General features: G+C 40.2%; 1 protein-coding gene across 1 annotated transcript; it reads left to right on the top strand.

The window, feature by feature from the left end:
- Positions 1–424: 424 nt before the first annotated feature.
- Positions 425–15917, top strand: LOC112726918 (methylcrotonoyl-CoA carboxylase subunit alpha, mitochondrial). Its single transcript, XM_025776480.3, has 16 exons — positions 425–991; positions 1629–1750; positions 2252–2399; positions 2914–3051; positions 3315–3410; positions 3496–3555; positions 3787–3879; positions 3957–4068; positions 4345–4446; positions 4593–4729; positions 5015–5240; positions 5322–5488; positions 5741–5854; positions 5948–6190; positions 6405–6500; positions 15655–15917. The coding sequence occupies exons 1-16, from the start codon at positions 614–616 to the stop codon at positions 15661–15663; spliced, it is 2241 nt and encodes a 746-aa protein (XP_025632265.1). The 5' UTR covers positions 425–613; the 3' UTR covers positions 15664–15917.
- The last annotated feature ends 758 nt before the right edge of the window (positions 15918–16675 follow it).

Genomic DNA, 16675 nt, shown 5'->3' with positions numbered 1-16675 from the left:
TAATTAAATTACGTGGAAGGATTTTTTATTTTTATTTGCAAAAAAATCATCGTGATTGAAATATAATGTTTATTTGAATGTCATCATTTTGATAAAAAAAAAAATTTTAATAAAAAAATATTTTTTTTATTTTAACATATTTAACAAATTTCTAGTAGTAATAAAAATAAAAATACTAAAAAAATAAAAAATTATTTTTTTTAAAAAACTGTAGTTTATATTTTTTTTAAAAAAAATATTTTTTATATAATTAATAAACAAAAAAATATTTTTATATTATTATATCTAAATATAATTAATAAATAAAAATTTTTTTATATGAAATATCAAATATAAAATTATTTTTATATTTTAATAAAATATTTTAAAAAAAATAATTCAAAATTTTTTTTTTTTTAAAAACTCACCTAAACAAATTCATAATATTATTTAAAAAAATATTTTATTAAAAAAAAAATTAGTTACCGTAAATGACCAAAACAGTATCCTATCATTGCAGTTCTTCTTCTTCTGCTCCTTCTTCTTCTTGAGTTCTTACAAGATTGGATCATATTCATGTTCTTCATCTTCTTCCACATTTGATTTCTCCAATTTCAATTTTGAAGCTCAAACCATGGCATCCATGGCTTCCTTCATCTTCCTCCGCAGAAAGCTCGCCACAACAACCACAATCCCCTCCTCCTTCCACCTCATCACCACGCGAACGTTCTCTTCCTCTTCAACTTCATCCCGCTATGTTCTAGAACCTTCTTCTCGTTCGAAGCGCATCGAGAAGGTTCTGATAGCCAACAGAGGCGAAATAGCCTGCAGGATCATTAGGACAGCTAAGAGGCTCGGGATTCGAACCGTTGCCATTTACAGCGACGCCGATAAGGATGCCCTACATGTTACCAAAGCCGACGAGGCTTTTCGGGTGGGCCCGGCCCAGGCCCGTTTCAGCTACCTCAATGGGCCCACTATTGTTGATGCTGCCCTTCGGTCCGGTGCCCAGGTTAACTGCCTCCTCCTTAGTCCTTCCCCCTTTCACTTTTAGAGAAAAAATAAAATAAAATAAAATAAAAATAAATTCAGCCCTTATTATTTTTTATTTTTTTAAGAAAATAAATGTTGACGCGAGAAGGAATTTTATAGAGTCAATATGAATTATGATCTTGTAGTGCTAAGTCAGTGTCAGTAAACTGTGTTTGACTTATGTTTGATAGTATATTGATATGATTATTTATTCAAATGAAATAAGAATTCTTAGATAATTTTTTTAATCAAAATTATAAAGCTTAAGAGTCATTATTGATATTGTCTTAATTTAGTTTATCCAGGCATCTATGATACAGTGAAATTAATAAGAGATAATCTTTGAAATTTGAATTTTAATTGTATGCACTTTCACTGCATAAGTGTGGTTTTGACTCAGAAAGGTGGTGCTAGCGTGCACTACAAAGTACTAACCACTGTTATATGGCTCTTTTGTAACTGGGCATGAATTTCTGACAGGATATGTAAGTAGTGGAAGAGGATGACTCATGTCTTCTGTTTTTTGGTTGTGCTGAAGCTACTAGTACTACCAATCCATAAATATGAAACTTCACATTTTCTGCAATCCATAATGGTTTGTTCATTTTGGTGATTAGGCTGTTCACCCTGGATATGGATTCTTGTCCGAAAGTGCCGATTTTGCGCAGCTTTGTGAAGATAAGGGTCTTACATTTATAGGCCCTCCTGCGTCTGCCATACGGGATATGGGTGACAAGAGGTATAATACAGTGCTGATTACCTTCCAATCATTCTTTCATTGTTTGAATCAATGCTACATTTATGAAGATGGGAATATGGTTTATGTTGAAACTCACGGCCTTGTGCATTCTTATGCTACCTAATAACTATTGCACTCATATTGGTAAAGGATAAATATTAGTTAATGCTTGTATACTTTTCATCCAAGTGACTTTCAATTGGCCAAAGAATATGATATTGAAACCCTTGCCAGGCTAGTGTTTTTATATGTTGTAATCGAGGTATAGATGCGCTTAGAGATAGAATGACAAAATGATTTCTTTAGATTTTCAAGAATTGCCTTCTTCCCCTCTCATCAAGTAGAGAATGTTTCAAGTCTGCCTTGGCTTGACCAAGACTAGAGTAGAGAGTCAATTCAGCATGCTTAACCTTTAACCTTTCTATCTATTTGAGATATAAAACTGTCTGAGATATATTATAGAGCTTCTTCATCTTATCAATGTTTTTATACATCCATCAGTGCATCAAAGAGAATAATGGGGGCTGCTGGGGTACCCCTTGTGCCTGGATATCACGGAAACGAACAAGACATTGATAAAATGAAGTTGGAAGCTGACAAAATAGGGTATCCAATCTTGATAAAGCCAACCCATGGAGGTGGAGGAAAGGTGGATGGTAACTTGATATTTATTCTCATACAAGTTATTACATTTTGTAATTCTTGATGCAGGGGTGCATTGCCTATCATCTTTCTTTCCGAGTCTATTTGCTTTGTGTAATGGACATGTTTGCCTTATTTGTAAAATATGCTGCCAAAAGAATGTAGTCTATTCCATTGGGATTTTTGCCATGTTATATGATTCTCAAATAGATTGCGCTAGCTATGAAATTTAAAAAAAAAAATAAAGCTTCCATAGGATAGAGGTTGAGATTTCATGCTGTAATTATGATACCATGGACCTTAGTCATCTTATTTCTTTTGATAGGTGATAACTGAATACATATCATAGAAGTTATTTAATTTTTCTGCATGTTTGAAATTTAAAAATTTAATGTAAGAATTACAGGATTATTTTATGGTGAAAGCAGATGAGAAATTGATTATTAAGAGAATCTTTGTCACTTATCACTTATGAGCATTATAATCTCACTTATGAAATTTGGAATATGTGAATATTGTAGGGTATGAGGATTGTGCATACTCCAGATGAATTTGTTGAATCATTCTTAGCAGCACAACGTGAAGCTGCTGCTTCCTTTGGCGTCAACACGATATTACTAGAGAAGTATATCACACGGCCAAGGCACATAGAAGTCCAGGTATTTATACTGCCATTTTAGCCCCAGGTTCACATTTCTCTTGGAACATTTCTCTTGGAGTCCTCATTGAATGCTTATTCTTTCTTATGAAAACTCAAAGCTGCTTCATAGTAAATGTTTTTTCACTGATGAGAGTATGTTTTCACTAATTAAGAACTTTATTGGCATAATGGAATTACACTAGTGGTCACTAATAACAAAGAACTTTATTGGCATAATGGAATTCAAGTTTATTATCAATACTTTTCTGTTTGACATTGTAGATATTTGGAGACAAGCATGGGAATGTTGTGCATTTATATGAGAGAGATTGCAGTGTGCAGAGAAGACATCAAAAGATAATTGAAGAAGCTCCAGCCGTAAGGCTTGTTTAAAATTCCCTAAAAAATAACAACATACACATCTCAATGTTCTCATTGTCAACTTGTAACAATGTATGTGCAGCCAAATGTTTCTACTGATTTTCGTGCACACTTGGGAGAAGCTGCTGTTTCTGCAGCAAAGGTAAAACTGTTTTTCTTATCCACTATGGTTTAGCTTTATCGAGATTTTAATAATCGGAAGGCACTGGGTCAATGACTTCTGCTGAAGATGAAAACCTTTAGAGAAATATAACAAGTATGTTATTGAAACATTTTTTGAGATGGCTAGCCATTTCATTTTTATGCCATATTTAGATCTGCATTTCGTTCAATATCATATATTGATTAAGTGGTTTCTCTCTGATGCCTGAAGGCAGTTAATTATTACAATGCTGGGACTGTGGAGTTTATAGTTGATACAGTCTCTGGTCAGTTTTACTTTATGGAGATGAATACCCGTCTTCAGGTGATTGGATTAATTTCTATTGTCCTTTGCTCCCAAGATTATGTCTTACAAAAGTATAACCCGGGACATGTGTCCAGGTTGAGCATCCTGTCACCGAGATGATTGTTGGTCAAGATCTTGTCGAATGGCAAATCCATGTTGCCAATGGAGAAGTCCTTCCGTTGAGTCAATCACAAATACCTATTTTAGGTGATTCTTCTTTTCATATCAGGTTGCAACTATTAATGAACAATATCTGGAGAAGTTCATGACATCCTCTTAAGTTTTACCAATACCAAAGCAAAATGAACATATTTCTAGTGTGAAAATCTGTAACATTTTGGCAATTGTTATAAGCCAACACATCTAATCATTTTGAGCTTGTCAATTATTAATTACACCCGTGCAAGAATGAGCATGTGAGAACTTCCGTCTCTCATACAGAGACTTTAAGTTTCTCTTAGTACAATTCTATTTTGATGTCAGGTCATGCCTTTGAAGCTCGAATCTATGCTGAAAATGTTCCAAAGGGTTTTCTTCCAGCCACTGGTGTTCTGCATCATTATCACGTTCCAGACTCATCTGCTGGTCAGTTACATAAAATTAGCAAGTAATTTATTTATGGTGGATTTGGTTATTGCTGACTTTCTTCTTTTGGAAGAACACATAACTTCAAGATAGATTTGTGGACCTTTTTATTTTCAAAATATTTCTGAAATCTGCCATTTCGGCAGTCCGGGTGGAGACTGGAGTTAAAGAAGGAGACACTGTTAGCATGCACTATGATCCAATGATTGCTAAGCTTGTGGTGTGGGAACAAAATCGTGCTGCAGCCTTGGTCAAACTGAAGGATTGTTTGTCTAAGTTTCAGGTAGACTAGTTTCCATAGTTCCTTTGCTATAGTGAGCTGTTAAGTTATTATGATTGTTATTGTGACTTTCTCAGTAAATTAAACATTTTTCTATTTAGATGCTATGTGACTTACACATTTAAGATCTTCTATATGTTATCTTTGGTAACAAGGGTGGGGTGATATAGAATGTGTAAACCTGTGTAAAACTTAGAAAATTTTCATTTGTCACCTTTGAGAAGAAACTTCAAATAGTTATAAATTGACTCCATCTTTAATTTGCTAATATAACATCTTATTCTACAGGTTGCAGGTTTACCAACCAATATCAACTTTCTTCAAAAGCTAGCGAATCACCAGGCATTTGAAAGTGGCAATGTGGAGACTCATTTCATTGAAAACTACAAAGATGACCTCTTTGTTGATTCTACCAATTCAAAAGAAGCATATGAAGCTGCCAGACTCAGTGCATCACTTGTGGCTGCATGTCTCATTGAGAAAGAACATTTCACATTAGCAAGAAACCCTCCTGGTAAATTATTTCACTCCTGCTGTGTAATATTCAAAGTTGGTTTTGTAAGTTCCCTTGATATTTACAACTGTCACTGTTCAGGCGGCGGCAGCTTGCACCCTATATGGTATGCTTCTCCACCTTTTAGAGTCCACCATCAAGCTAAGCGTACAATGGAACTTGAGTGGGATAACGAATATGGTAGTGGTATCTCAAAGATCTTGAAGCTTACCATCACTCATCAGGCTGACGGAAAATATCTGATTGAGGTAACATCTAAGTATAGCATCAAATAGTTTTCTTTCTTCTTTTTTGCGTATTTCACAAGTTCTTTTGGCGAGCCTTGGCGCAACGGTAAAATTGCTACCATGTGACCTCAAAATCGTTGCAGCTACCTTTGTTTGTTCAAGCTCAACTATGCTGGAGCCTCATGCACCAGCCAGCCTTTATTTTTTGTTCTATAATATTGCAAGTAGCCTGATTTTGAAGTTTTGACTAAAGATGAGAGTGCATACTTCCAGACAGAAGATGGATCTCCTGTTCATGAAGTTAAAGCAACATATGTGAAACAACACTCTTTTAGAGTTGAAGCTGATGGTGTAACCAATGATGTCAATATAGCTGTTTACACAAAGGTAAATGTCTTCCTCTGTGTGCAATTTTTTAGTGAACGTAGATAAGATTGATGACAATAATAAAGCTGATATATTCCTTCTCTTGCGGTTAAGGACCAAATAAGGCATATCCATATTTGGCAAGGGTCCCATCATCATTATTTTAGAGAGAAGCTAGGTCTTGATTTGTCCGAGGACGAAGAGTCCCAACATAAACCCAAATTTGAGACATCAGCCCACCCTCAAGGGACTGTAGTGGCACCCATGGCAGGCTTGGTGGTTAAGGTTTTAGTGAACGACAAGACAAGAGTCGAGGAGGGACAACCTGTCATAGTGTTAGAAGCAATGAAGATGGAGGTATGTGCTGTTGCTCCTTAAGGACATGTTTAGTTGGCAGATAAAAAATGGGGTAAAAATTTTCAATCAATAAGTTCCATCATCCATGTGTATTTTTACACATGGAATTCGTCTATAAAAAATTTCAACTCAATTTTACCCTCCAACCAAACACACCCTTAAAGACTCCTTTCTTCAATCTTCATTTAGTAACTCGTTTTTGTACTTTCTGTAGCATGTTGTAAAGGCACCATCATCTGGTTTTGTGCATGGGCTTAAAGCTAAAGTTGGTGAACAGGTTTCTGATGGCAGTGTTCTTTTCAGTGTAAAGGTTAGTTAACTATCTTTGCTGTATTATATCATAGGTACAAATTCACATGCAGTTGTTTTCATTTGAAGTTGATAGTTAATAACCGTTAGATGATAATTTAGTCAAATCTGTCAAATCATCTAACGATTCTCGATTATCAATTTCACATGAAAACAACTGTACCTAAGTTTTCGCGTATATCATATTACTAGCAATATTGCAATAGGATAGCACTTAACCACTTAGATATTCTCTCTTATTTCTTTTTTGATGTTGACACTTTTATGCCGGCATGAGTTATAACCAAGGTTGCGAGAACCGGACCGGTCAATAAACCGGTGAGGTCACTGGTTCAATGGTTCACTAGTTCGACCGGGGTTCAACCGGTTTAATTAAATATTAAATAAAATTATTAAAAAACCTAAAAATAATTTTAAATATATAAATTCAATAATTTCTAACTTAATAAAATTTAAAATTTCACATAATAAATTATCCATACCTTAATATTAGAGGTTCACAAACAACTTCAAACGTCAAAGTTTATAACTAAAAAAAAAAAAAAAAAAAAACGCACATAATGACAAACCCATAATGTTCTACATTCAAAAGAAACAATTAGTACCCCACTCTCCTCACTAACACCCCTCATTCCTCATCACCTCTCTTCTTCGGTTCTTCCACTAACACTAACTTTAGATGCAAGCTCACAATCGTTACCATAATCACATACATTCATAGAAGAAGATCTTTTATTCAAATTGTCATAAATAGAAATTTTACATAGACAAAGATCACAGTTTGAACTATTTTAGAGGTAGCATGCCCTAAACGATTGTGCGCAGATTAGTTTGAAAATTTGTTAAAGAAAAGACACAAGAATTTTGACTAGAAGGGATTTTAGGAGGAACAACCACATTGTAGAATATGTAGATCCCACCATTACAAATTTCTTGCAAGAGAACCTTCTTAGTATGCTAGCATTTCACAAAACAAACATAAGCATAGAATTCAAAAATGACTTTGTTACCTTCGGTAAATATAGAAACAATAATTAGATCTTTTTACTATATCAGGAGTATGAATTAATTTCTGTAAGTTTTGAATCTTTGCCATAAAAAAAAGAGTTACCAATTTGTTTAATAGTCAAACTTATTCCATTTTCTACAAGAATTGATCTAGACCTGAATATTTAGAACAAGAGATCAAACTTGTAGGATTTAGAGTAACATCATGCGATATTTCTGTGTCTGGGTATCAATTTGGGTCTGCCAGAGATTAAAGAAGAATAAATGACCATTTGTACCCATGAGAGACGAAAACGCTGACATTTGTACCCATGAAAGCTCGAAACTAATCTTGTACCCATGATAGATGCTGTCGTGTGACAAAAGTGCCCTAACTTGGATCTGAGCTTGGTTCGTGGGTTTTCGAACCTACATGGCACTCCCACCCCCCCTCCCCCAAAACCATATCTGAGCCAACCATTCACCATCATCATCTTCATCTTCTTCACCATCATCCCCATCCATCACTGTCTCTTCCCAGCCACCATAACCTCCATCACCATCACCACAGCACCGCCACAGCCACCTCCCTTCACCACAACCTCCGGCGACAACCCACACCGCCGCGCCCCTTTCTCTTCTTCCCCTCTTCTCACCTCCGCTGAGCCCAGAAACCACAGCGCTAGCTCCTCCTCTCCACCAAACAGCCACGACACCCAACCTTCTCCGCAGCGTCCTTACGGCGTTCCAACCCGTCACCACTCCCCTGTCCGAACCCTACCTCCCCCAAAGCTCCCAGCAGCATGAATCAAAACAACAAAATTTTCAAACAGCAGCATGAATCAAAATAAACCTAAATCCACTATCCAGCTCAGATTATCTAACAACCTAAGCAACTAACATGCATTTCTAACTAACCAAATTAAGCAAAATGAACTAAAAGCAATACAATGAAAGAAACAGAGGGAAAACGGAGGGGATGGAAGACACAGGGGCTGCACCCTATTCTGGTCGTTCCATGGGAGAACGGGAAACGGGGCTGGAATCGCGACGGTGCTAGGCTGGTTCGCGATGGTGAGACGGGATGACAGAGAAGGAAGAAGAAAGGGGGAAAGGGGCTCATCGTCGGTGTCGCTGTGGCTCGTCGACGGCGCGGCAGTTCGGCCAGTGAGAGAGAGGGAGGAGAAGGTGGCCGGTTCGTTGGTGTGGCTGAGGAAGACAGAGAACACGCAAAGAGGAGAAAAGGGAAGAGGGTTGCGGTGGCTCGTAGAGGCCGACGGTGATGGTTGGCGGAGCTAGGGTTCGGACAGGGGAGTGGTGACGGGTTGGAACGCCGTAAGGACGCTGCGGAGAAGGTTGCGTGTCGCGGCTGTTTGGTGGCAGACGAGAGGAGACCCAGGAATGGAGAAGGTGGCCACTGCTGCTCTGGGCTTTGGTGGAGAGGAGGAGCTGACGCTGTGGTTTCTGGGCTCAGTGGAGGTGAGAAGAGGGGAAGAAGAAGAGAAAGGGGCGCGGCGGTGTGGGTTGTCGTCGAAGGTTGTGGTGAAGGGAGGTGGCTGTGGCGGTGCTGAGGTGATGGTGATGGAGGTTATGGTGGCTGGGAAGAGACAGTAAGGGATGGGGATGATGGTGAAGAAGATGAAGATGATGATGGTGAATGGTTGGCTCAGATATGGCTTTGGGGGGGTGAGAGTGCCACGTAGGTTCGGAAACCCACGAACCAAGCTCAGATCCAAGTCAGGACACTTTTGTCACACGGACAGCATCTATCATGGGTACAAGATTAGTTTCGAGCTTTCATGGGTACAAATGTCAGCGTTTTCATCTCTCATGGGTACAAATGGTCATTTATTCGATTAAATAACTACTATGTAAGTTGAGGGATTATGAAAGATGGAGTTGGTAGAGGTGGAGTTGATGATGAACTAGATATTTGAGATGCAGTTGTTGAAAAAAGACCAGAAAATAACTTCAGAAAACCATGTAATACAGATAAACATGAAGCAGCAACTCATTTCATCATGAACAGATACCAAATCATGAACAGCAACTCAAACAGAATTTTTCTGATGACCTCATTATGAATCCAGATAACAAATCATGAACAGATACCAAATCATGAATCCAGATAACAAAACATGAACACAGATAACAAATCATGAACAGAAAAATTATAAAATCAAGCACAGATAACAAATCATGAACAAATCGCAAGCTAATAAATCATAAAATCAAGCATAGAAAATCAGAAGGCCGCGAGGTGGAAGGCGCAAACGAATAATAACAGAGTATTACCGGCGGCGAGTAACGGCAACGAAGTACGAAGAGGGGCTGTGGGATGCGGTGGCGATGGTGGTGGCTATGCGACGGCGAAGAGGGGCTGCTCGATCGTGGCCCGTGGGTGCTTTCTCTTCTGCCCGTGGTGTTGTGCTTTCTCTTGTGATTGTGAGAGTGTGAGACTGAGATTAGGATTAGGGTTCGTCACTTCGTTGCGTTTAGTTTTTTTTTATTATTATTATTACCTTCAAAACGACGCCGTTTAGTAGTTTAATCATGGTTCTGAAAACTGAACCGGATCGGCCGGTTCAATCGGAAAAACCGAAAATCGGTCACCTAGCCGGTTTGGGTAAGGTCAGAAATCGCCTGGCAAAAAACCGGTGAGAAAATCGGTCGAACTGGCGGTTAACCGGTGAACCGGGAGAACCGTCCGGTTTTTTGGCGGTTTTTGGTTTAGATATTAAACTACTAAATGGCGTCGTTTTGAAGGTAATAATAAAAAAAAGGGTTAAGTACTGAAATCGTCCCTAAGGTAAGTGGCGAAAATCAAATTCGTCCCCGACGTTTTTTTGCTATTAAAATCATCCCGAACGTTCAGAAACACTTTAAAATCATCCTTTCCCGAATTTTTGGACAAAAATACCCTTGACTATTAATAAAAAAAAAAAAGACCCTACCCCCACCCTCACCCATCAGCATCTCTTCTCTCCCCCCCAACCCCCAATTTCCCTTCCTCCTACACCCACCCCCAAATCCCATCCCATCCCATCCCATCATCATCATCATCATCATCATCATCAGTTCCCACTCCCTCACCCCCATCACCGTCGCCCCCTCACCCCTTCACCGCCGCCGCCTCACCCCCCTCACCGCCGTCGCCCCTGCGTCCAACCCGTCACCGCCCCTGCATCCAACCCGCCGCCGCTCCGCGTCCAACCCTCCTGCCGCACCGTGGGTCCAACCCCCCGCACCGCACCGCCGCACCACCGCTTCTTCTTCTTCTTTTTCTTTTTCTTCTGTGAATTGAATTTGTTGAATCTGTGGACTGGATTTTTTGTAAAATTTGTTGTGCATGTTTGAATTTTCTGTTGATGATGATGATGATGATGAACATGAAGAGAGGGGCATGAGAAAGGGGGTGGGGGGGAGGTATTACAGTGAGGGGGTGAGGAAGTGGGTGAGGGGGAGGTGGTGAGGGGTAGGGGGTGAGGGATGGGGGGTTACAGTGAAGGGGTGAGGGAGTGGGTGAGGGAGTGGAGGATTACAGTGAGGGAGTGAGGGAGTGGGTGAAGGGGAGGCGGTGAGAGGTAGGGGGTGAGGGGGTGGAGGGTTACAGTGAGGGGGTGAGGGAGTGGGTGAAGGGGAGGCGGTGAGAGGTAGGGGGTGAGGGGGTGGAGGGTTACAGTGAGAGGGTGAGGGAGTGGATGAGGGGTAGGGGTGAGGGGGTGGAGGATTACAGTAAGGGGGTGAGAGAGTGGATGAGAGGGAGGCAGTGAGGGGGTGGAGGGGAGGCGGTGAGAGGGTGAGGGGTGGGGGATGAGGGGGTGGAGGGGGTGAGGGGTGGGGGTTTACGGTGAGGGAGTGGGTGAGGGGGGGGGGGGGGCGGTGAGGGGTGGGGGGTTACCGGAGTGGGGTTAAGGTGTTGATGTTTGTGTTTGTGTCTGTGGTGGTGGTGGTGGTGGTGGTGGTGGGGTGATGAAGGTGAAGAGGAGAATGATGATGATGAGGGTATTTTGGTCCAAAAATTTGGGAAAGGATGATTTTAAAGTGTTTCTGAACGTTCGGGATGATTTTAATAGCAAAAAAACGTCGGGGACGAATTTGATTTTCGCCACTTACCTTAGGGACGATTTCAGTACTTAACCCTAAAAAAAAAAAACTAAACGCAACGAAGTGACGAACCCTAATCCTAATCTCAGTCTCACACTCTTACAATCACAAGAGAAAGCACAGCACCACGGGCAGAAGAGAAAGCACCCACGGGCCACGATCGAGCAGCCCCTCTTCGCCGTCGCATAGCCACCACCATCGCCACCGCATCCCACATCCCACAGCCCCTCTTCGCCGTCCCACAGCCCTTCTTCGTCGTCGCCGAGCTCTCCTCCTCGTCATCGCCGAGCTCTCCTCCTCGTCATCGTCGTCGCCGTTACTCGCCGCCGGTAATACTCTGTTCTTATTCGTTTGCGCTTTCCATCTCGCCTCCTGTTTAATCGTCGCCTCCTCCTTCCACCTCGCTGCCTTCTGATTTTCTGTGCTTGATTTTATGATTTATTAGCTTGCGATTTATTCATGTTTTGTTATCTGTGTTCATGTTTTGTTATTTGGATTCATGATTTGGTACCTGTTCATGATTTGTTATCTGGATTCATAATGAGGTCATCAGAAAAATTCTGTTTGAGTTGCTGTTCATGATTTGGTATCTGTTCATGATTTGTTCATGATGAAATGAGTTGCTGCTTCATGATTTTGGTTGCTGAATTATTTATTTGTTCATGCTGGATTTCATGATTTTGGTTACTGCTTCATGTTTATCTGGATTACATGGTTTTCTGAAGTTATTTTCTGGTCTTTTTTCAACAACTGCATCTCAAATATCTAGTTCATCAACTCCACCTCTACCAACTCCATCTTTCATAATCCCTCAGCTTACATAGTAGTTCTTTAATCGAATAAATGACCATTTGTACCCATGAGAGATGAAAACGCTGACATTTGTACCCATGAAAGTTCGAAACTAATCTTGTACCCATGACAAAAGTGCCCTGGCTTGGATCTGAGCTTGGTTCGTGGGTTTCCGAACCTACGTGGCACTCCCACCCCCCCTCCCAAAGCCATATCTGAGCCAACCATTCACCATCATCATCTTCATCTTCTTCACCATCATCCCCATTCCTCATTGTCTCTTCCCAGCCACCATAACCTCCATCACCATCACCTCATCACCGCCACAGCCACCTCCCTTCACCACAACATCCGGCGACAACCCACACCGCCGCGCCCCTTTCTCTTCTTCTTCCCCTCTTCTCACCTCCGCTGAGCCCAGAAACCACAGCGTCAGCTCCACCTCTCCACCAAAGCCCAGAGCGGCAGCGGCCACCTTCTCCATTCCTGGGTCTCCTCTCGTCTGCCACCAAACAGCCGCGACACCCAACCTTCTCCGCAGCGTCCTTACGGCGTTCCAACCCGTCACCACTCCCCTGTCCGAACCCTAGCTCCGCCAACCATCACCGTCAGCCTCTACGAGCCACCGCAACCCTCTTCCCTTTTCTCCTCTTTGCGTGTTCTCTGTCTTCCTCAGCCACACCAACGAACTGGCCACCTTCTCCTCCCTCTCTCTCACTGGCCGAACTGCCGCGCCGTCGACAAGCCACAGTGACACCGACGATGAGCCCCTTTCCCCTTTTCTTCTTCCTTTTCTGTCATCCCGTCTCACCATCACGAACCAGCCTAGCACCGTCGCGATTCCAGCCCCGTTTCCCGTTCTCCCATGGAACGACCAGAACAGGGTGCAGCCTCATCCCCTCCGTTTTCCCTCTGTTTCTTTCATTGTATTGCTTTTAGTTCATTTTGCTTAATTTGGTTAGTTAGAAATGCATGTTAGTTGCTTAGGTTGTTAGATAATCTGAGCTGGATAGTGGATTTAGGTTTATTTTGATTCATGCTGCTGTTTGAAAATTTTGCTGTTTTGATTCATGCTGCTGGGAGCTTTGGGGGAGGTAGGGTTCAGACAGGGGAGTGGTGACGGGTTGGAACACCGTAAGGACGCTGCGGAGAAGATTGGGTGTCGTGGCTGTTTGGTGGAGAGGAGGAGCTGGCGCTGTGGTTTCTGGGCTCAGCGGAGGTGAGAAGAGGGGAAGAAGAAGAGAAAGGGGCGCGGCGGTGTGGGTTGTCGCCGGAGGTTGTGGTGAAGGGAGGTGGCTGTGGCGGTGCTGTGGTGATGGTGATGGTGATGGAGGTTATGGTCGCTGGGAAGAGACAGTGATGGATGGGGATGATGGTGAAGAAGATGATGATGGTGAATGGTTGGCTCAGGTATGGCTTTTGGGGGGGGGGGTGGGAGTGCCACGTAGGTTCGGAAACCCACGAACCAAGCTCAGATCCAAGCCAGGGCACTTTTGTCACACGACAGCATCTATCATGGGTACAAGATTAGGTTCGAGCTTTCATGGGTACAAATATCAGTGTTTTCATCTCTCATGGGTACAAATGGTCATTTATTCTTCTTTAATCTCTGGCAGACCCAAATTGATACCCAGACACAGAAATATCGCATGATGTTACTCTAAATCCTACAAGTTTGATCTCTTGTTCTAAATATTCAGGTCCAGATCAATTCTTGTAGAAAATGGAATAGGTTTGACTATTAAACAAATTGGTAACTCTTTTTTTTATGGCAAAGATTCAAAACTTACAGAAATTAATTCATACTCCTGATATAGTAAAAAAAACTAATTATTGTTTCTATATTTACCGAAGGTAACAAAGTCAATTTTTGAATTCTATGCTTATGTTTGTTTTGTGAAATGCTAGCATACTAAGAAGGTTCTCTTGCAAGAAATTTGTAATGGTGGGATCTACATATTCTACAATGTGGTTGTTCCTCCTAAAATCCCTTCTAGTCAAAATTCTTGTGTCTTTTCTTTAACAAATTTTCAAACTAATCTGCGCACAATCGTTTAGGGCATGCTACCTCTAAAATAGTTCAAACTGTGATCTTTGTCTATGTAAAATTTCTATTTATGACAATTTGAATAAAAGATCTTCTTCTATGAATGTATGTGATTATGGTAACGATTGTGAGCTTGCATCTAAAGTTAGTGTTAGTGGAAGAACCGAAGAAGAGAGGTGATGAGGAATGATGGGTGTTAGTGAGGAGAGTGGGGTACTAATTGTTTCTTTTGAATGTAGAACATTATGGGTTTGTCATTATGTGCGTTTTTTTTTTTTTTTTTTTTTTTAGTTATAAACTTTGACGTTTGAAGTTGTTTGTGAACCTCTAATATTAAGGTATGGATAATTTATTATGTGAAATTTTAAATTTTATTAAGTTAGAAATTATTGAATTTATATATTTAAAATTATTTTTAGGTTATTTAATATTTAATTAAACCGGTTGAACTCCGGTCGAACCAGTGACCTCACCGGTTTATTGATCGGTCTGGTTCTCGCAACCTTGAGTTTAATATCCAAACCAAAAACCGCTAAAAAACCGGACAGTTCTCCCGATTCACCGGTTAACCGCCGGTTCGACCGGTTTTTTGCCAGGCGGTTTCTAACCTTATCCGGACCGGCTAGGTGACCGGTTTTCGGTTTTTCCGGTTGAACCGGCCGGTCCGGTTCAGTTTTCAGAACCATGGTTATAACACTTCAAGTTCTGCTTTCTGAATAAGTGAAAAATGAGAAAAGGGGAAGTTGGTATTTTGATATCAGTAAGAAATGCAGATAAAAATACATTACATATACCAACTTCGCCTTATTTTCGCAGTGTTCTCAAGTTTGAGTTCTAGAGATGAAAAACCCTGTGCTAGGAGGCTCAGACAGTTCCTTCCCCAGATTAGTTTGATTATTTGGTCATAGACTAATACATTACATGTTCCTTCTCTCACTCTCATTTTCGACCTCCTCGAACAAGTTGATATGATCATGTTGCTTCAATGAAATCTATTTTCTGAACTATCATTCTCTTAATCTGTTACTAATAATGTAAGAATCTTTAAGTTGACATTAAGCAACTCACCTTGAAACATCAATTGTTTACTTAAAAAGAGGAGTCATGTTCATGTCACTTAATTTGCTGTGTTACTTCTATTTTTCCCTGCCTCCCAAGTCACCAGTAATTTTGGATTTTCGATTGAATACATAAACATCTTGATAATTTTATGTTTATGCAGGATCAATAAAACCACACAGTTGGTAATGCCTTTTCGCTAAGATTTCAATAAGGGGGCCTTGATGGATGGCTGAAAGTGTAAATTAGTTGTTGGATCTCACTACATTGATGAACAACCAACATCTTGAAGCTTGAAGTTGATTACTTGTTACACAATCTTTGTAACTTGTATCCTAGAGTTACAAGGGATGATGTATACTTTACAATAATGCAAGTAATTCTTCAAATCATTAATAACAAAGCTAGAAATCGCTTCAGTTAAAATATCCTTCCATCATATAGGTCTCGAGTCACAACCCCTCCAAGGACGGAGGAGTTGGGAAACAAGGAAATTAGGATGCAAATAGTCAGACGGAAAATGCAAATTAGGATGCATAATATATAGATAGTTTGAAGATTCCAAAATCCAACCACTCTTCACGTTGAATATGAAATAACTGTGGAATGTTTGTTTCCAAATTTAGATTTACCCTAGAATAAAATTCATTCAATATTACCCAAGTCTTAGACTCAAAACTCAATAAGGTAGCGTTTGGTGGAGAAACAGAGACGAAAAGACTGAGACTGAGAGACAGAGACTAAGAAACAGATATTGAAATAAATCTCAGTATTCTGTTTGGTGCAAAATGGGAGACAGAAATTAAAACAAGAATAAAATTCTAATTTAATTTGTACAAAGGATAAAATTGAAATTAATAAATTGAAATGAATGTATTTTAGATATAAAATGTTATTAAAGTTTCAATCTCTATCTCTAAAAATTTTAGTCCCATGTGTTCTCTCTTTTTGGAGGTACTAAAATACTGAAATTTGTCTCTGAACCAACAAACATGATACTGAATTTCAGTCTTTCAGTCTCAGTACCTCAAAATGCTACCTTAAAAACATCTTTGATAAGAGGAAGAGGAGAGAGGCGCATTAGGATTTCTAAATCTAGGTGAAAAGGACTAAAAGTGGTTTTTTCTTTTTTCCTTTTTTTTTTTTAATTTAGGAGTGAAATACAAATCCAAAATCACTAAGTA

The sequence above is a fragment of the Arachis hypogaea genome, chromosome 12 (genome assembly GCF_003086295.3).
Source record: "Arachis hypogaea cultivar Tifrunner chromosome 12, arahy.Tifrunner.gnm2.J5K5, whole genome shotgun sequence".
NCBI classification, from domain to species: domain Eukaryota; kingdom Viridiplantae; phylum Streptophyta; class Magnoliopsida; order Fabales; family Fabaceae; genus Arachis; species Arachis hypogaea.
The sequence above is the reverse complement of the archived record's forward strand: the minus strand, read 5'-3'. Positions and strand labels throughout refer to the sequence as shown.